Genomic DNA, 21979 nt, shown 5'->3' with positions numbered 1-21979 from the left:
GGTTAAAATTTTCATTTTAGCTACTTGTTTTCAACATTGCAGTAGTTAAACATTAAGACTTTTGACCATGATTAGACCTAATTCCAATATCAGGACAAAATATGTATAACCTTTCTAAATTATTCTTCGTTTGCATAATATTGTATTCCGAAACGTCTTCTATAATATATCAAATAGCCTTTTTTAGTCTAAACTTTCTGAGATATTTAACCTATGTTTTTCTGAATAGCAAGTTTGTACTTTTCCGGTAACACGTGCATAATAAAAAAATATAAAAAGTATTACATTACAATTGTAAATCATTAACATGTTTTACTATATGACCTTTTGTATCTTGCTGGCTTCTTCTTTTAGAATTTTTTCACTATGAATAGTTGTTTTATTAAGAGCGACTTTGTTGTATCGCAAAAATTATACTGGTTTCATAAATACATACCCAATCCTTAATCCTGGGCAACAAACTCCATAAATCTCTGTCGGCCCTCCTATTTCGGTGCGACAGTAGTATCCCCAGCCACAGAAAAATTCTGGAAACGGTTGAAGACACCGGTGAACAAGTGGCGGAAAACCTTCAGGATCATCGTACCCAATACTGTCCCTACGGCACGCATACGGACCTGACAAATACATATAGGACTTAAGTCATTAGAAGGAGCTACATGATGAGCACGTCTGCAACATAGATGCCCTCTATTTGACTTTATATCTGGGAAATAATTTTATTAGTAAGCTGTTTAAGGGACTTAAAGGCATGGAAAGATCTGTTATATTCATCAAGCCAACCAGGCGGGGGTATGTAAACATTAACTTAGAAAATATTGTACTTTTCTTAAATGTTGAGTTAAACAACGGTTATATTTAAGAGAAGGTATGTATGCATGCATGTATGTATGTATGCATGCATGCATGTATGTATGTATGTATGTATGTATGTATGTATGTATGTATGTATGTATGTATGTGTGTTTGTATGTATGTATGTATGTATGTATGTCTGTATGTATGTATGCATGTATGCATGTATGCATCCATGTATGTATGTATGTATGTATGTATGTATGTATGTATGTATGTATGCATCCATGTATGTATGTATGCATGTATGTATGTATGTATGCATGTGTGTTTGTATGTATGTATGTATGTATGTATGTATGTGTGTATGTATGTATGTATGTATGTGAGTATGTATGTATGTATGTATGTATAAGGCATCACGTGTGTCAGGGATTGATTAAGATAAATTTAATAAACTGACAAAGAACAGTGCAAAACTAGCATCTAACAAGCATGAGCGCTTTCCACTCTCAGTGAGTCTATTCAAAGGAAAATACAAAACATAGACAAGACAAACACAACGGTTTTTCTGTTTTATTTGTCTCTCACGTCTATGTTTTGTATTTACCTTTGAAAAGTCTCAGTGATGTGTTTAATAATTCCTGTAAGTTAACATTTAAACCACGCATTATGTAGGGTGGATTCCATGTTACAGGTGTACAGGTGTACGCACCCCCACCACCCACGTATGCTATCAATTGACTAATTAATTAATACCCTTAAGTTTATTTCTTCTTGCTATAGCATTGGGATTTTACTCCATTTTCTGCACATGATATATAAAAACGAGTCCGTGTGGAGTAAACTCAACATATTCAATCAAACGTAAACATTTTTATACCAGTTCCATTAGGCCAATCCATGACCGCCAACATATTAATAGTAATAGCAAAAACAAAGAGCTCCAGAAAGCGGGGTTAGGAAATTTCCACGATCGCAGCCAATCAGTAAAGAGAATATTACGCAAAATTATATGGAATTTTAAAGGACGGGCCATAATGGTCGACCTGTATCTTATTTAACGACATCACTGACCTGTTAACTTTTAACCACGATAACAGTAACATTAATATTGATACCTATCATGCACTGCCTGTCATGCCTAATTAGTTTTACTTTAATTATATTACTAGTTATATTAATGGTTGAAATGCGGAGGAAACGGAACACGGTAACACCAAAGCATCCACATATCAATAGATACATTAATGCAGTAGTCATTTGGTATTACCTTATGGTTTATGATGCTTTAATCTCTTTTCAGTTCACCTCTGGTGTCAAGATTTTGCCAAATTTATCTCCGTGGGATATATCAAATACTCATGTCTCTCGCATAACTGTGTACGATATGATTATAGGAAACAAGATTTCAACAGAGACAGAGACATACAGACAAAGATACAAAGAGACAGAGAGACAAAGAGACAGAGAGACAGAGAGATAGAAAGACAAAGAGACAGAGAGACACAGAGACGGAGCAGTGTTTCTACACCTACGCTTCACGCAGCATCTTCCATATCTCTGGCCACGTATCCTATAACAATGCACCTCTGGATCACTGCATTCAATGTCACTTCTGCACCGAGGACCGTCTGATGAGTATCTACACACGTTCCCACGCTTGCCTGTAATTACAGATAATGTCTACAGTTCGACTGTCATATGACATTATTGTCAATCGAACAGTTTTCGGCCATGGTTGCAATAGCTGAGCTTTTACATTTGTCAACGTAGTACATACTCACAGAGACAGAGAGACAGACAGACAGAAACAGACAGACAGACAGGAAGGGAGTGGTTGGCGAAAGATTGGTTCCTCTGATGAGTCATCTATCTTACAAAGAAAACAGAAAATAATAACAGTTATAAATCACTTATTGAGGGGTTTCGTTGGAACACCAATAATCTTTCAAATACCTTCCTGCAACTCTAAAGTTGCATCTCTCTATCTCTCTTTATATATATATATATATATATATATATATATATATATATATATATATATATATATATATATATATATATATGTGTGTGTGTGTGTGTGTGTGTGTGATCTCATTAACACGTTACTGGAAGAAAAAGGGCAACACAGCAAGTAGTTCCATAGGTGATATGGTAATAAATAAAGCAATTCATTAATTAAATGAACCACCAATTTTCTATCAATAAATAATGTAGTCAATTATAAATAGTGTAAAATACGAAAATAAACTTACTGCCACCTCCATGAACAAAGGCCGTGACACAGACAATTACGATGACCAATACGTGTGTCGAAAACATGCTTCTCAATGTGTCCAATCCGACAGTCGTCAGGAGAATTGTCATCAACATGCAATCTCCTCTCTTTTATATGCCCAGAAATATGCCTGCTCAGAATGTCACAACGATTTAACTTATATGTTAGTTCGCATCTGTGTAAATATGATTTCGAGAAATTATGTTACTAAGTTTAACAATGATTAATGAGCGAGTGGAAAATTAATTACGTATACAACTTTTAAAACAATATTTTGGGAAATTTACGTTGCATATATGTACCTTCCACCATTTGAAAACATCAAATGAGTGCAAATTGGCATTTTCGAAGCAAAATATTTGCATACGTCGTTACATACAAGCCTTTCATTAGTATAGCTGATGATTGAGAGAACTGTATCATATCACTTATGTATGAAATATCAGCGACCTTTTGAATTGGGATCATTCGGAATGAGAATATGCTAGTAGGTGGTATATGCCAGAGGGTGATTCATGTTCGTGGGTGATTCGCGCTAGTGGATGATACTTACTAGAGGGTCACTAGTGCTAGTGGGTGTTGGGGGGTGATTCGTGCTAATGGGTGATTCGTGCTAGTGGGTGATTCGTGTTATGGGGTGATTCGTGCTAGTGGATGATACTTACTAGAGGGGATTTCTGCTTGAGGGTGATTCATACTAGTGGGTGATTCGTACTAGTGGATGATACTTGCTAGAGGATGATTCGTGCTAGTGAATGCTTGGGGGTGATTCGTGCTAATGGGTGATTCTTGCTAGTTAATGCTACTTGCTAGAGTGTAATTCGTGCTAGTGGGTCAATCGTGCTAGAGCGTGATTCGTGCTGGTGGGTGATTCGTGCTAATGAATGATACTTGCTAGAGGTGATTCATGCTAGTGGGTGATTCTTGCTATGGATGTTACTTGCTAGAAGGTGATTCGTGTTAATTGGTTATTCGTGCTAGTGGATGATACTTGCTAGAGGGTGATTCGTGCTAGAGGGTGATTCGTGCTAGTGGATGTTACTTGCTAGAGGTTGATTCGTGCTAGAGGGTGATTCCTGCTAGAGAGTGATTCAAACTAGTGGGTGATTCGTGCTAGCGGGTGAGACATGATACTGGCTACTACATGGCTTTATCAGATTGTCTGAAATTGATTATTTGGAACAACTTATGCTGTGAAATGTAGCTAAGAATGAAATGTAAAATTAAGTTCACAGTGTTAAGGCACCACCAACGGTGTTTGCTTTTAGTTTCCTTTTAAATAAGGTGTCTTGCAGCCAAACTGGGGATAACAGATTCAAAGCTCAAATTAAATCTTAGACGTATAATATTCATTAAGTCTGAAAGACATTTGTGCGCATATAATGCCATAGTTAGCCCATTTGTAATTACATATTTTTAGACATTTTTTCACTTTTTCACCTTGTAAACAATGATTTTCCAAATGTTATTTTACAGACACACTGAAGATTATATTATGATTTTAGTAGGATATAGATCGTGATGACTATAATAAATTTGGCATTAATGTCGGTATATAAGCTGTATTGGAGAATTCAAGTGGACGTAATATATATATATATAAATATATATATATATACATACATATATATATATATATATGTATATATATATATATATATAGAGAGAGAGAGAGAGAGAGAGAGAGAGAGAGAGCTCGATCCAGATACAGACTGGTAATCTCTAATTTCGAAAATATCTTCACCGTGCAACGTTCATTTGATATGTACCAGTTCCAAAGTAGTAAGGATGATCCATTTTCTCCACGTTCTAAACAACAAAGAGTTCCTGGCTAGTTGATGTTCCAGAGTTTGACTTAAGTAGCTATCTGGTCAATGTGTCTAACCTTTCAACAATAACAAATAAAAGACGGATAACGTGGAGTTATACATTCTAATGAACATGAGATGATTTTGGTCTGTTATGTTTATCTGATTTAATTATATCTGACTTGATATATATTTATTTCAATTTGTTTGTCAGTTTTAAATTTTGTTTATTTTTTATTACATGCTATTGTTATGTAAATTTATTCACTGAGGATGATACTTTTTCCAGAAACTAGGTTGACTTTGACTGTTCATTTTGTAAACACCAGATGTTGACCTAGATCCTAACCTTGATTCCAAATTAGTAGCAACCACTAAACAAGTTCTATTTTCAGTTTAAAATGATTGGTTGTTGTCGAGGTCATGGTGGGACTACGTTTTTAAGATGTAAACAATTTATTGAAGTTTTAGTTCTTAGAGTAAAATTGTTTTTGTTTTTTCGTCAGGGCCACACTTGGTGAACGTGATCTTTGACAAGTAAATAATTTCGATGAGGTTCTGGAACATGATCACGTGACCCCCTTTTTGCGTCTTAGAATACAATATAACCTTTGTTTTGGAAAGATATTACCATTAGTTGGGCTTTTTTTACACTGGAAGTTGTATGTTGTGCTGTTTGGTGTTATTTCAAACTACTTGGAATCAAAAGAATTCATTCTGTTTTTTTCTTGAAAATACGTGTGCTCTTGTGAAATTCTTGAACAAAGACAGCTCTTATAAAAATGTATTCAGATTTTCAAAACTGGAATGATATTTCTTGTTTCGACTAGGAACTGTAAACTTTAAGACTTCAGATTATAGCATACATCTTCGTCTTAAATCTTGCACTAGGACTTTTAAAAAAATTATTCGTGGATTATACTTTGGTCATTTTTGGATTTGATTCTTAAAATCGTAAGTTCACATTTTTTTATTTTCACTGAATATTTCCAGGGAAATAAATTATTATATTTTTCAAAGCTTGTTGCTTTCACTCTTTTTCTGTTACTGTTTATTCGAGCCTAAACACGTAACATAAGAATTGCGTAGCTCGTCCTAAGGATAAATTTGAATTATATCTAGAATATTTCAGAATATTTTTTTATTTGAATTCCACAAACATTTGAAATTTTTAGTGAATTCGGCAAGCTTTATCTAAAATTTCATCAAAAGTGGAAAACTTTCTTTCAAACCCTACACAGGAATAATTAGATCTTTTCAAGAAAGATTAATTCATTGAACTTGCCAGAAAATACTATCTTTCTGAGGTAAAGGCATCCTTAACGAAGCAGGAAATAAGAACTATTTTGGTTCAGTAATTGGTGAAAAGAATGTTTTGGATAAACGTGCATTGGTTTCGATCACAAAATCTGTATCAGACTGACGTAAAAGTGAAGGAATTAGAATTACAATACAAGATGGAACTGGAGTTGAGGAAGCTGGAGCTTCAGAAAGAAGAAAGAGAAAAACAAATACAATTACAAGAAGAAGAAAAAGAAAAAAAAGAAATCCAGTTACAAGAAAAACAAATGCAGTTACAATATGAGATAGAGGAGAGAGAGACAGGAAAGAAAGAACAGAAAAACAAATGCATTTACAAGCGGGAGAAATAAAGAATAAAAGACAAATGCAATTACAAAAAGAACAAGTGCAAAAGGAAGAAAGAAAGAAAGAGATGCAAATGCAAAGAGAGAAGGAAGTGTGGGAATATCAAAGTAGAAAGAAAGAAATGGAATTGGCAAATGAAAAGCACATTCATACCTCAAATCCAAATTTACGTTTTGATCTGCAATGCATATTAATTTAGTGCCTTTCTTTCAGAGAAAAAGAAATAGACAGTTGCAAAAGTATTTGAAGTGGCCAAGGGAGCACTGGACTCAGTTATTACAATGTGTATTCACTGATAAGGCTAGTGATATTTACAATTCACTGTCAGTTCACCAAAGTGGTAACTATGATGTGTTTAAAGAATGCATCCTATGGGGTTATAAGTTAGTCCCTTAAAGTTATCGGCAAAAATTCAGAAATTGTAGAAAACAAACTGGACAAACTCATGTCGCATTTGCTAGAGATAAAGAGCAGTTATTTGATAGATGGTGCTTAGCCAAGAACGTTGAACGAGATTATGAAATTCTCAAACAACTTGTATTACTTGAAGAGTTCAAAAACTGTGTCCATAGTGATATTAAGTCCTATCTTGATGAGTATCAGATTGAAACCTAGGGAAATGCTGCCCTTCTAAAACTCAGACTGGCACAACATCTAAAAATCAAACTTCAGAGAAGGTCGTTTCAAGATCATTGTCCCTTCCTAAGTGTAGATCTTGCAAGAAAAAAGGACACGCTATTTCTGATTGCTACAAATTGAAAATTAGGCATAAGAATCATGACAGACCTATTTAGAATGCTCTTATTTCTAAGAGGTCAAGGTCACGGCCATGTATTGAAAGCAATACATTTGTCGGGTCTAATAAACCCAAGTCTGATTCTATTATGGAGAATTATGAACCATTCATATCAAAGGGATATATCTCACTCCTGGGTGATTCAGCCAAACATATCCCTATTAAAAGTTTAAGGGGCACAGGAGCTTCTCAGTATTTTATTGTCAGGTACTTTGCCTGTTTCTGAGAAGTCTTCTTCTAATGTGTGTGTTCTTATTCAGAGAGTAGAGTACGACTTTCTTAATGTTCCTCTCCATTGTGTAAATTTGTCATCAGACTTAGTCTCAGGACCCATGACAGTCGAAACAGACTCTGTTTCACCCGTTGAGGCAATTCATTTATTACTATGCAACGACCTAGCTGGAGACAAGGTTGTTGTTAATCCACTTGTAACTGACAAGCCTTGTTTGGATCAGAAAGTCAATCGAACTGATAAAGAATTCCATGATTTATTTCCAGCTTGTGCAGTTACTAGAGCTATGGCAAAGAAAGCTCTTGAAAATGATGTTGATAAGGAAATTATGTCTTTAGCGGACACATATAATGGTCAGGCTTTTGATGAGGTCACTTTCACTCCTTCTTTGAATTAATCAGACGGTATTGATCACAGTGAACCTCTTTTGACTACTATTTCTTTTTTTTCTCATACGGGTCACAAACGACAGTTTCTTGTCGAACAGGAAAGTGATCCCGAGATTTCCTGTTTGTTTCAAAAGACCATCCGTGAAACTGAAGCCACTGTAGTACCTATCTGTTACTTCATTAAAAATGGAATTCTTTTGAGACTATGGAGTCCTCCCGAGGTACCTACTGGTGATTCGGTGTCAATGAAGTATCAAATTGTAGTTTCAAACCATTTCAGACAGGACATACTTAGTCGGGACCATGAAACTCCTTTGGCTGGTCATGTAGGTATGAATAAGACTTATCACAAGATCTCGACTAACTTTTATTGGCCAAGAATCAAAAGTAATGACTGTAAATACTGTAAATCTTGATATGCTTATCAAATGTCTAATCAGAAGTTACATGAGTCTCATCTGCAATCTATTCCTGAATTTGACGAACAATTTAGCAGAATCATGGTAGATTGTTTGGTACCTTACCTAAGACCAAGCCAGGTAACCAATACCTGTTGACCATTATGTGTGCGTCACCAAGGTTTACAGAGATTATTCCTTTGAGGAATATTAAATAGAAAACAATAGTAAAAGCTTTAATAAAGTTTTGTTTACTCCATCTGGCTTTCCCAAATCTGTCTAATCTGATCATGGCTCAAATTTCATGTCTGAAAGTTTCCAGCAAGTAATGTACGAATTAGGCATCCAACAATTCAAATTTACTGCCTATCACCCCGAAACCCAAAGGGCATTAGAAAGATTTCATCAGACATGTAAAAACATTATTTGATCATATTGTTTTGATACGGGTAAATATTGGAATGAATGCATTCATTTACTGTTGTTTGCTGTTAGGGAATCTTTTCAAGAATCTCTAGGTTTCAGTCCATTTTGGATTTTTCGTCCGGGCTCGAACTTAAATTCATTTGAACATTTTATTGCAGTGAGTTCTGAAATTTAATTTGTGGATTATTCATGGATTATTTCTGGATTTGATTTCTTAAAACCGTAAAATCTTTTTTTTTCATTGGTACAGTTTTGTCCATGGAAATTTGTTAAATTTTTGAAAACTTGTTGTTTCACTCTTTGTTTTTTTTTACTGTTTATTAGAGGCTAAACCCATAAGAATGTGCAAAACAAAATGAAGAATTGTAGATTTGAAACTGCCGGAGTTAGTTCATATTTACATAATTAGCAAAACCTCTAGCTTTCAAACTGCCTGCCTGAGTTCATATTTGCAAATTGAAGGTAATATGTTTAGGTTTGAAACAAGTCAGAGAGTGTTCATATTTGAAAAACATAGCAAGAAGTCTAGGCTTCCAACTGCCAGACTGAGTTCATATTTTCAAAATAAAAGTAAGAATTATAGGTTTAAAGCTGTCAGAGTGTGTTCATATTTGCAAAAAATAGCAAGAAGTCGAAGTTTAAAACTGTCTGACTGAGTGCATATTTGCAAACTGAAAGTAAGAAATCTAGGTTTCAAACTGCCATACTGAGTTCATATTTGCAAAATGATAGTACGAAATTTAGGTTAAAAATTGTCAGTGTGTTTTTGCTATATTCAGAGTCGCTTTAAAGCAATGTTAACACTGTCTAAGAGGGATATCATCCATATTTTGTACCTAAAAATACCTCAGCAAATTAGGCTAAACTGAAAGAAAGACTTCCAAAGACTCCAGAATTCTAAAGGAGCATAAGTAAATTTTTGTTGATAAATGGGCATGTTTAAAGTTCGTGTAACAATTTATCTCAACATTCAGTGTTATAAAATGAAGCATGGCACGTTCATAAAGATCACTCATAACGTGTCATGTTCATTGATATTATAATGCTCACATATATCAACATACAAATTTACAATGTATTGTGTTGATAGTGCTTATTACAATAAAATATCTCTAAAGACTACATCAATAATCTTGGATGAATTTCCCTTTCCGCAGAAAGTTTGAATATTCCCTCATACCTTCTGATGATAACATGGTCTGGATACAAATCTGTTTCACCCCCGAAGATATATATATATATATATATATATATATATATATATATATATATATATATATATATATAGACAACTGTATTGGAGACTGTTATAAAACAATATTTTAATAGGGTCGTACAGCAATAATGTATTCAGTACGCCGGTGATTTGTAATCCATGTTTATTTGTTTATTATCAGGAATTCGGAACATGTTAAAGTAGAAGGCTGATTTAAGAGGTGTTTGAATTATAACCGTTCACATTATAGTCGGTTTAGAAGATAGTAAATAATTCTCACACCAATATAGTAGCAACAATACTTCGTGTATTTTCTGTTAAACGTTTATTACATGGTATATGTATCTTAAAAATGCGACCACAAACAGCGTAATTTGCAGGCGAGAACTTGTCAGTCTGAAATACTCAGTAAGACATTTACTGAAAACGTTGTTTACCTGAAAATATAAAAAGTCTCAGTCACATTGATGATCAAGCAAATAAATACAGGTTAGATAGATTTTTCGCTGCTTGTTCTCAAATTTCAGTAGTTAAAAATTAAGACTTTTGACCATAATTAGACCTAATTCCAATATCAGGACAAAATATTTATTACCTTTCTAAATTATTCTTCGTTTTCATAATATTGTATTCCGAAACGTCTTCTATAATATTGTATTCAGAAACGTATTTTAATCTATCATGAGAACCTTTTTAATCTACACATTATGAGATATTTAACCTTTGCTTTTCTGAATAGCAACTTTGTGCTTTTCCGGTAACACGTGCATCATAAAAAGTATTAAAAAAAATTGCATTACAAATGTAAATCATTAAAATGTTTACTATGTGGCTTTTTAATATCTCGTTAGCTTCTACTTTTAGACTGTTTTCACTATGAATAGTAAGTTTTATTGATAGCGACTTGGTTGTATCTCAGAAATTATACTGTTTCATGAACACATACCCAACCCTCAATGGGCAACAAACTCCGTAAGTCTCTGTTGGTCCTCCAATTTCGGTGCGACAGTAGTATCCCCCGCCACAGAAAAATGATGGAAATGGTTGAAGACACCGGTGAACAAGTGGCGGAAAACCTTCAGGATCATCGTACCCATTGCTGCCCCTAGGGCACGCATGCGGACCTGTCAAATACAAACAGGACGTAGGCCATTTGAAGTAACTACATGATCAGCAAGTCTGCAATATAGATGCCCTCTATTTGACTTTTTATCTGGGAAATAATTATATTCATCAGGCCAGTCATCTGCGTCATAAGCAATGGTTAGATCTTGGTCCTATTTCAGATTTTACTCCATGGCATAATTAAAACCCTCAGTTCTCAATAATTACATTCACTAACCTACAACACTGTGATATTTGTGTTATATGGTGTATTTATCGTTTACGTTGCACGTGAATCTTGTGAGGGGTTGAGGCGTGGTTGTGTAAACGTTACCTTGAAAATATTGTACTTCGCTTAAATGTTCAGTTAAACAACGGTTCTATTTAAGAGAAGGTATGTAGGTATGTAGGTATGTATGTCTGTGGATCCAGCAAGGGATCACGTGTGTCAGGGATTGATTAAGATAAATGAAATAAATTTACAATGAATAGTACAAAACTAGCATCTAACTAGGTTGAACGCTTTCGACTCTTCATGAGTCTTTTCAAACGCAAATACAAAGCATAGACAAGACAAGCAAAAAAAAAAAAAAACAGAAAAGACGTCGTGTTTGCAAACACAGCGGTTTTTCTGTTTTATTTGTTTGCCTTGTCTATGTTTTGTATTTGCCTTTGAAGAAGACTCAGTGCTGTGTTTAATAACTCCTGTAAGTTAACTTTTAAACCATATGTAATTACATATTTTTACACAATTTTCACTGTTTCACCTTGTAAACAATAATGATTTTCCCACTGTTATTTTACAGACACACTGAAGATTATATTATGACTTTTAGTAGGATAGAGATCGTGTTGACTATAATAAATTTGGCATTATTGTCGGTATATAAGTTGGATTCCACAGGTGTACCTCCCCCCCCCCCCGCACGAATGCTATCAATTGACCAATTAACCAACACCCTTAAGTTTATTTGTTCTTGTTCTTGCTTTGGAGTTTTTACTCCATTTTTCTGCACATGATATATAAAAAAAAAGAGCCTGTGTGGAGTAAATTCAACATATTCAGGCAGACGTAACCATTTTATACCAGGTCCGTAGAGCAATCCATGACCACGACATATTGATAGTAATAATAAAAAAGGAGCTCCAGAAAGCGGGGTTAGGAAATTCCCACGAACACAGCCAATCAGTAAAGAGAATACGCAAACTTATTTGGAATTTTAAATGATGGGCTTTAATGGTCGACCTATGTCTTATATACAGAAATCACTGACCTGTTCACTTTTAAACTCTATACCAGTAACATTACTTTTGATACCTATCATGCACTGTCTGTTATACCTAATTAGTTTAACTTCAATTATGTCTATGGTTATATTAATGGTTGAAATGCGGTTTAAATGAAACACGGTAAACCAAAATCATCCACATCTCAAAAGCAACATAAATGCAGTAATTTATTTGGTATTACCTTATGGTTTATGATGTTTTGTTCTCTTTTCGATTCACCTCTGGTGTCAAGATTTTTGCCTAATTTAACTCCGTAGGATGTACCAACTATTCATGTCTCTCGTATAACCTTGTACTATATGACTGTAGGAAATTACATTTCAGCAGAGACAGACAGAGAGACAAAGAGACAGAGCAATGTTTCTACACCTACGCTTCACACAGCATCTTCCATATTTATGGCCACGTCTCTTATAACAATGCACCTCTGGACCATTGCATCCAATGTCATTTCTGCACCGAGGACCGTCTGATGAGTATCTGCACACATTCCCATGCTTGCCTGTAATTACAGATAATGTCTATAGTCCGATTGCCATACGTCATTCCAGTCAATCGAACAGTCTTCGATCAAGGTTACAATAGTTAAGACTTAACATTTGTTAACATAGTGCATAATCAGAGAGAGAGACAGACAGACAGAGAGACAGGAATGGAGTGGTAGGCGAAAGAATAGTTCGTCCGGTCAGTCATCTATCATACAAAGAAAACAGAAAAAACATCCGATGGTCGATTATCAAAAACAAAAACAGAAAATAATAACAGTTTTAAATCACTTATTGAGTTGTTTTTTCTTCAGAACATCAATAACCTTTCAAATACTTCCCTGCAACTCTAAAGTTGCAGCAATTTATAAAGAAGTGGAATTCGATTGTTAGCTCTCTCTCTCTCTCTTTATATATATATATATATATATATATATATATATATATATATATATATATATATATATATATATATATATAGGGGCCCCGAATGGCCGAGTGGACTCCGTTACGGATCATTACCAACTCATCTCTGTCTGCGCGGGTCCGAGTCTCGCATTCAGCCAATGTGGGTATGGGAGAAAGCTTGCCAGTAGCTTCACGTGTGTCGGTGGTTCTATCCGGGGTTTTCCCGAGTTATTCCTCCACCAGTAATACTGGCCGCCATGTATAGCCTATTGCATGCTGAAAAATGGCGTTAAACCCTACAATAACAACAATAACAACAGCAACAATATATATATATATATATATATATATATATATATATATATATATATATATATATATATATATATATATGTGTGTGTGTGTGTGTGTGTGTGTGTGTGTATCATCTCATTAACATGTTACTGGAAGAAAAAGGGCAACACAGCAAGTAGTTCAATAGATGTTATGGTAATAAATAAAACAATTCATCAATTAAATGAGCCACCAATATTCTACCTATAAATAATGTATTCAATTATAAATAGTGTAAAATACAAAAATAAACTTACTGCCACCTCGATGAACAAAGGTCGTGACAAAGACAATTACGATGAGCAATACATGTGGCGAAAACATGCTTCTCAATGTGTACGATCCGACAGTCGTCAGGAGACTTGTAATCAACATTCAGTCTCCTCTCTTTTATATGCCCAGAAATATGCCTGCTCAAACATGTCACAACCATTTACCTTTTAAGGTAGTTCGCATCGTTGTAAATATCATTCCGAGAAATTATGTTACTAAGCTTAATGATGATTAATGAGCGAGTGGAAAATTATTTATATATAAAACTTTTGAAACAATATTTTGGGCAATTTCGTTGCATAATTGTACCTTCCACCTTTTGAAAACATCAAATGTGTGCAAATGGGCATTTTTTAAGTAAACGATTTGCATACGTCGTGATATACAAGCCTTTCATGAGTATAGCTGATGACTGAGAGAACTGATTCATCTCAATTATGTATGAACTATTAGCGACCTTTCGAACTATGATCACTCGGAATGAGAATATGCTAGTGGGTGTTACTTGTTAGAGGGTGATTCGTGCTAGTGGATGATACTTGCTATAGGGTGATTCGTGCTAGTGGGTGATTCGTGCTAATGGACGATACTTGCTAGAGGGTGATTCGTGCTAGAGGGCGATTCGTGCTGGTGGGTGATTCGTGATAGTGGGTGGTTCGTGCTAGTGGATAATACTTGCTATAAGGTGATTCATGCTAGTGGGTGATTCGTGCTAGTGGATGATACTTGCTAGAGGGTGATTCATGCTAGAGGGTGATTCGTGCTAGTGGTTGATTCGTGCTTGTGGAAAATTCTTCTTAGAGGGTGATACATGATGATGGGTAACACATGGCTTTATCAGATCGTCTGAATATGATTATTTGGAACTACGTATGCTGTGTAATATAGCTAACAATAAAATGTAACTTTACGTACACATTGTTAAGGCACCACGAACGGTGTCTGCGTTTAGTTTGCTGTTAAATAAAGTGTCTTGCAGCCAAAATGGGGATAGCAGGTTCATAGCTCAGATTAAAACCCAGGCGAAAACTATTCATTCATTCTCAAAGACATTTGTGCGCATATAATGCCATAGTTAGCTCATTTGTAATTACATATTTATACACAATTTTCACTGTTTCACCTTGTAAACAATAATGATTTACCCATTGTTATTGTGCAGACACACTGAAGATTATATTATGATTTTTAGTAGGAAATAGATCGTGTTGACTATAATAAATTTGGCATTATTGTCGGTATAGAAGTTATGTTGAAGAATTCAAGTGGATGTAATATGTATACAGCTCGATCCAGATACAGACTGGTAACGACCAAGTTCGAAAATTTCTTCACCGTGCAAAGTTCGTTTCATATGTACTAGTTCCAAAGTAGTAAGGATGTTCAATTTTGTTCACGTTCTAAAAAAGAAAGAGGTCCTGGCTAGTCGATGTTTCAAAGTTTGACTTAAATAGCTATCTGGTCAATGTGTCTAACCTATCAAGAATAACAAATAAAGGACGGATAGCGTGGATCTATACTTTCTAATGAACATGAGATGATTTTGGTACGTTATGTTTATTTGATTTAATTATATCTGATTTAATATATATTTATTTCAATTTGTTTGTTTGTCAGTTTTAAAATTTATTTTTTATTACATGCTATTGTAATGTAAATTTATTCACTGGGGATGATGCTTTTTCCAGAAAATACCTTGACCTTGACTGTTCATTTTGTAAACACCAAGTGTTGACCTAGATCCTGACCTTGATTCCAAATTAGTAGCAACCATTAATAAGTTCTATCTTTATTTTAAAATGATTGGTTGTTGTCGAGGTCATGGTGGGACTACGTTTTTAAGATGCAAACAATTTATTTTAAAATTTTAGTTCTTCGAGCAAAATTGTTTTCGTCAGGGCCACACTAGGTGAAAGTGATCTTTGACAAGTAAATAATTTCGATGAGGTTCTGGAACATGATTACGTGACCCCCTTTTGCGTTTCAGAATACGATATAACCTTTGTTTTGGAAAGATATTACCATTAGTTGGGCTTTTTTGCACTGGAAGGTGTATGTTGTGCTGTTTTGAGTTATTTCAAATTACTTGGAATCAAAAGAATTCTTTTTTTTCTCGAAAATACGTGTGCTAATGTGAAATTCTTGAACAAAGACAGCTCTTATAAATATTTATTCAGAAGTTCAAAACCGGAGTGATATTTCTTGTTTCTACAAGGAACTGTAGACTTTAACACTACAGATTATATCATACATCATCGTCTTACATCTTGGATTCTTCATGGGGACTCGAACTTGAAATCATTGGAACATTTTGTTATTAGGACTTTAAAATTATTCGTGGATTATACTTTGGTTATTTTTGGAATTGATTCTTAAAACCGTAAGTTCATATTTTTTATTTTTACAGAATATTTTGAGGGAAATAAATTATTATATTTGTCAAAGCTTGTTGCTTTCACTCTTTCTTGTATTACTGTTTATTCGAGTCTAAACACGTAACATAAGAATTGTCTAGCTCGTCCAAAGGTTCATTTTGAATTATGGCTAGAATATTTCAGATTTGTTTTTAAAAGTTGAATTCCCCAAATTTTTGAAATTTTTAGTGAATTCGGCAAGCTTTATCTAAAATTTCATCAAAAGTGGAAAACTTTCTTTCAAACCCTACACAGGAATAATTAGATCTTTTCAAGAAAGATTAATTCATTGAACTTGCCAGAAAATACTATCTTTCTGAGGTAAAGGCTTCCTTAACGAAGCAGGAAATACGAAACATTTTGGTTCAGTATTTGGTAGAAAAGAATGTTTTGGATAAAAGTGCTTTGGTTTCGATCACAAAACCTGTATCAGACTGACGTAAAAGTAAAGGAATTAGAATTACAATACAAGATGGAACTGGAGTTGAGGAAGCTGGAGCTTCAGAAAGAAGAAAGAGAAAAACAAATGCAATTATAAGAAGAAGAAAAAGAAAAAGAAAGACAAATCCAGTTACAAGAAAAACAAATGCAGATACAATATGAGAAAGAGGAGAGAGAGACAGGAAAGAGATAACAGAAAATCAAATGCATTTACAAGCTGAAGAAATAGAGAAAAATGACAAATGCAATTACAAAAAGAACAAGTGCAAAAGGAAGAAAGAGAGAAAGAGGTGCAAATGCAAAGAGAGAAGGAAGAGAGGGAATGTCAAAATAGAATGAAAGCAATGGAACTGGGAAGTGAAAAGCACATTGATACTTCAAATCCAAATTTAAGTTTTGATCTGCAGTCAATATTAGATTAGTGCCTCCTTTCAGAGAAAAGGAAGTAGACAAATACTCGTTTCGAAGCAGTTGCAAAAGTGTTTGAAGTGGCCAAAGGAGCATTGTACTCAGTTATTACAATGTGTATTCACTGATAAGGCTAGTGATATTAACAATTCACTGTCAGTCCACCAAAGTGGTAACTATGATGTGTTTAAAGAATGCATCCTATGGGTTATAAGTTAGTCCCTGAAGCTTATCGGCAAAAATTCAGAAATTGTAGAAAACAAACTGGAAAAACTCATATCGAATTTGCTAGAGATAGAGAGCAGTTATTTGATAGATGGTGCTAAGCCAAGAACGTTGAACGAGATTAGGAAATTCTCAAACAACATGTATTACTTGAAGAGTTCAAAAACTGTTTTCATAGTGACATTAAGTCCTATATTGACGAGCATCAGATTGACACCTTGGAAAATGTTGCTCGAACTGCTGATGAGTATTCTTTAACTCATAAACTGCCTTTTTGTAAACCAGACTTCTACTCAACAGTCTTCTGGCAGAAATGTTTTTCAGCGAAAAACAAGCACTTCTAAAACTCAAACTGGCACAACATCTAAAAATCAAACTTAAGAGAAGGTCGTCTCAAGATCCTTGTCCCTTCTTAAGTGTAGATCTTGCAAGAAAAAAGAACACGTTATTTCTGATTGCTACAAATTGAAAAATAGGCATCAGAATCATGACAGACCTATTTAGAATGCTCTTATTTCTAAGAGGTCAAGGTCACGGCCATGTATTGAAAGCAATACATTTGTTGGGTCTAATAAACCCAAGTCTGATTCTATTTTGGAGAATTATGAACCATTCATATCGAAGGGTTCTATATCACTCTTGGGTGATTCGGCCAATCATATCCCTATTAAAATTTTTAGGGGCACAGGAGCTTCTCAGAGTATTGTATTGTCAGGTATTTTGCCTTTTTCTGAGTAGTCTTCTTCAAATGAGTTTGTTCTTATTCAGAAAGGAGATTACGACTTTCTTAATGTTCCTCTCCATTGTGTAAATTTGTCATCAGACTTAGTCTCAGGACCCATGACAGTCGGAACAGACTCTGTTTCACCCGTTGAAGCAATTCATTTATTACTATGCAACGACCTAGCTGGAGACAAGGTTGTGGTTAATAAACTTGTAACTGACAAGACTTGTTTGGATCAGAAAGTCAATCGAACTGATAAAGAATTCCATGATTTATTTCCAGCTTGTGCAGTTACCAGAGCTATGGCAAAGAAAGCTCTTGAGAATGATGTTGATAAAAAAGTATGTCTTTAGCGGACACATATATTGGTCAGGCGTTTGATGAGGTCACTTTCACTCATTATTTGAATCAATCAGACGATTTTGATCACCCACAATTAACCTCCTTTATCTACTATTTCTCTTTATTCTAATACGGGTGACAAACGACAGTTACTTGTCGAACAGGAAAGTAATCCAGAGATTCCCTGCTTGTTTCAAAAGACCATCAGTGAAACTGAAGCCACCTTAGTACCTATCTGTTATTTCATTAACAATGGAATTCTTTTGAGACAATGGAGTCCTCCCGAGGTACCTACTGGTGATTAGGTGTCAGTGAACTATCAAATTGTAGTTCCAAACCATTTCAGACAGGACATACTTAGTCGGAACCATGAAACTCCTTTGGCTGGTCATGTAGGTATGAATAAGACTTATCACAAGATCTTGACTAACTTTTATTGGCCAAGAATCAAATGTAATGATTGTAAATACTCTAGATCTTGACATACTTTTCCAATATCTAATCAGGAGATATCTAACGCTCTTCTGCCACCTATTCATGCATTTGACGAACAATTTAGCAGAATGATGGTATATTGTGTTGGTACCCTACCTAAGACCAAGCCAGGTAACCAATACCTGTTGATCATTATGTGTGCGTCACCAAGGTTTCCAGAGATTATTCCTTTGACGAATATTAAATCGAAAACAATAGTAAAAGCTTTGATAAAGTTTTGTTTACTCCATCTGGCTTTCCCAAATCTATCCAATCTGATCAAGGCTCAAATTTCATGTCTGAAATTTTCCAGCAAGTAATGTACGAATTAGGCATCCAACAATTCAAATATACTGACAAGGGGCATTAGAATGATTTCATCAGAGATTGAAAAACATGATTTGATCATATTGTTTTGATACGGGTAAATATTGGGATGAATGCATTCATTTACTGTTGTTTGCTGTTAGGGAATCTTTTCAAGAATCTCTAGGCTTCAGTCCATTTTGGATTTTTCGTCGGAACTCGAACTTAAATTCATTTGAACATTTCATTGCTAAGAGTTCTGAAATTTAATTCGTGGATTATTCATGGATTATTTCTGGATTTGATTTCTTATAACCGTAAAATCTTTTTTTTTCATTGGTATAGTTTTGTCCATGGAAATTTGTTAAATATTTCAAAACTTGTTGTTTTCAGTCTCTCTCTGTTACTGTTTATTAGAGCCTAAACACATAACAATGTGCAAAACAAAATGAAAAATTGTAGATTTTAAACTGCCTATTTGCATAATTAGCAAGACCTCTAGCTTTCAAACTGCCAGCACGAGTTCATATTTGCAAATTGAAGGTAATATGTTTAGGTTTAAAACAAGTCAGAGAATGTTTATATTTCGAAAACATAGCAAGAAGTCTAGGCTTCCAACTGCCAGACAGTTCATATTTTCAAAATAAAAGTAAGAGGTCTAGATTTAAAACTGTCATAGTGTGTTCATATTTGCAAAAATAGCAAGAAGTCGAGGTTTAAAACTGTCTGACTGAGTTCATATTTACAAACTGAAAGTAAGAAATCTAGGTTTCGAACTGCCATTTCATATTTGTAAAATGATAGTACGAAATTTAGGTTTAAAATTGTCAGAGTGTGTTATTGCTATATTGAGAGTGGCTTTAAATCGATTTGGATATCATCCATATTTTGTGCATAAAAATACCTAAAAAAGTTAGGCTAAACTGAAAGAAAGACTTCCAGAGAGTCCAGAATTCTAAAATAGCATAACTAAATTTATGTTGATAAACGGGCATGTTTAAAGTTCGTATAACAATTTATCTCAACATTCACTGTTATAAAATGAAGCATGGCACGTTCATAAAAATCACTCATAACGTGCCATGTGCATTGACATTATAATACACGCATAATTCTGGTAACTGAAAATATATCAACATAAATTTTACAATGTATTGTGTTGATAGCGCTTATTGCAATACAATATCTCTGAATAATACATCAATAATCTTAGAAGAATTTCCCTTTCCGCAGAAAGTTTAAATATCCCTTCATGCCTTCAGATGATAATATGGTCTGGAGACAAATCTGTTTCACCTCCGAAGATATATATATATATATATATATATATATATATATATATATATATATATATATATATATATATATATATATATATATTTGTATTGGAGACTGTTATAAAACAATATTTTAATAGGGTCGTACAGCAATAATGTATTCTGTACGCCCGTGATTTGTAATCCATGTTTATTTGTTTATTATCAGGAATTCTGAACATATTAAAGTAGAACGGTGATGTAAGAGGTGTTTAAATTAACAGTATAGTCGGTTTAGAAGACAGCAAATAATTCTCACACCAATATAATAGCAACAATACTTCGTGTATTTTCTGTTAAACGTTTATTACATGGTATATGTATCTTACAAATGCGGCCATAAACAGCGTAACTTGCAGGCGAGAACTTGTCAATCTGATATACTCAGTAAGACATTTACTGAAAACGTTGTTTACCTGAAAGAATAAAAACAAGTCTCAATCACATGGATTACCAAGCAAATAAATACAGGTCAGGTAGAAAATCTTTATTTTTACTACTTGTTCTCATATTTCAGTAGTTAAACATTAAGACTTTTGACCATGATCAGACCTAATTCCAATATCAGGATAAAATATTTACTATCTTTCTAAATTATTCTTCGTTTGCATAATCATGTATTGAGAAATGTCTTTTAATAAATCATAACAACTTTTTTTCAATCTTAACTACTGAGATATTTAACCTTTGCTTTTCTGAATATCAACTTTGTGCTTTTCCGGTAACACGTGCATCATAAAAATATATAAAATTATTATATCACAATTGTAAATCATTAACATGTTTTACTGCATGGCCATGTTATCTCGTTGGCTTCTCATTTTAGACTGTTTTCACTATGAATAATAAGTTTTATTGAGAGCGACTTGATTGTATCTCAGAAATTATACTGGTTTGATGAACACATACCCAACCCTCAATGGGCAACAAACTCCATAAATCTCTGTTGGTCCTCCTATTTCGGTGCGACAGTAGTATCCCCAGCCACAGAAAAATAATTCAACTGGTTTAAGACACCGGTGAACAAGCGGCGGAAAACCTTTAGGATCGTCGTACCAATTACTGCCCCTAGGGCACGCAAACGAACCTGGCAAATACAAATAGGACGTAAGCCATTCGAAGTAGCAAGTCTGCAACAGAAATGCTCTCTATTTGACCTTTTATCTGGGAAATAATTCTACTGGTAAGCTGTTTAAGGGACTTAACGACATGGAAAGATCTGTTATATTCATCAGGTCAACCACATGCGTCCTAAGCAGACGTGCAATGTTTAGTTATTGGTCCTAGTTTAGATTTTACTCCATGACATAATTAAAACACTCAGTTCTCAATAATTACTTTTACTAACCTACAACGCTGTGATATATGTGTAATGTGGGGTACCTATCGTTTAAGTTGCACGTGAATCTTGTGAGGGGATGAGGCGGGGTTGTGTAAACATTAACTTT

General features: G+C 34.4%; 2 protein-coding genes across 2 annotated transcripts in view; both read right to left on the bottom strand.

Moving 5' to 3' along the window:
* Positions 1–489: 489 nt before the first annotated feature.
* Positions 490–21979, bottom strand: part of LOC149793048 (neural cell adhesion molecule 1-A-like) — a 102009-nt gene continuing 80519 nt past the window's right edge. Inside the window, exon 13 of the mRNA XM_089968942.1 lies at positions 490–617. The gene's annotated coding sequence lies outside the window, so the exon portion shown is untranslated. The remainder of the gene's footprint in view (positions 618–21979) is intronic.
* Positions 10295–14022, bottom strand: LOC149793049 (upsalin-like). Its single transcript, XM_089966945.1, has 4 exons — positions 13866–14022; positions 12756–12884; positions 10935–11112; positions 10295–10425 (listed from the first exon to the last, which is right to left on the bottom strand). The coding sequence occupies exons 1-4, from the start codon at positions 13981–13983 to the stop codon at positions 10422–10424; spliced, it is 429 nt and encodes a 142-aa protein (XP_089823071.1). The 5' UTR covers positions 13984–14022; the 3' UTR covers positions 10295–10421.

The sequence above is a fragment of the Sinohyriopsis cumingii genome, chromosome 8 (assembly GCF_028554795.1).
Source record: "Sinohyriopsis cumingii isolate HCF-2022 chromosome 8, ASM2855479v2, whole genome shotgun sequence".
NCBI lineage: Eukaryota > Metazoa > Mollusca > Bivalvia > Unionida > Unionidae > Sinohyriopsis > Sinohyriopsis cumingii.
Note: the sequence above shows the minus strand (reverse complement) of the source record. Positions and strands in the feature narration are given on the sequence as shown.

Excerpts from the sequence above, each read along its gene's own strand:
- LOC149793049 (XM_089966945.1), bottom strand. The coding sequence starts at position 13,983 with ATGTTGATTACAAGTCTCCTGACGACTGTCGGATCGTACACATTGAGA. Across the intron at positions 12,885-13,865 it reads CTTTGTTCATCGAGGTGGCA|GCAAGCATGGGAATGTGTGC; the intron begins GTAAGTTTATTT and ends CTGTAATTACAG. Across the intron at positions 11,113-12,755 it reads TGGAAGATGCTGTGTGAAGC|GTCCGCATGCGTGCCCTAGG; the intron begins GTAGGTGTAGAA and ends TGTATTTGACAG.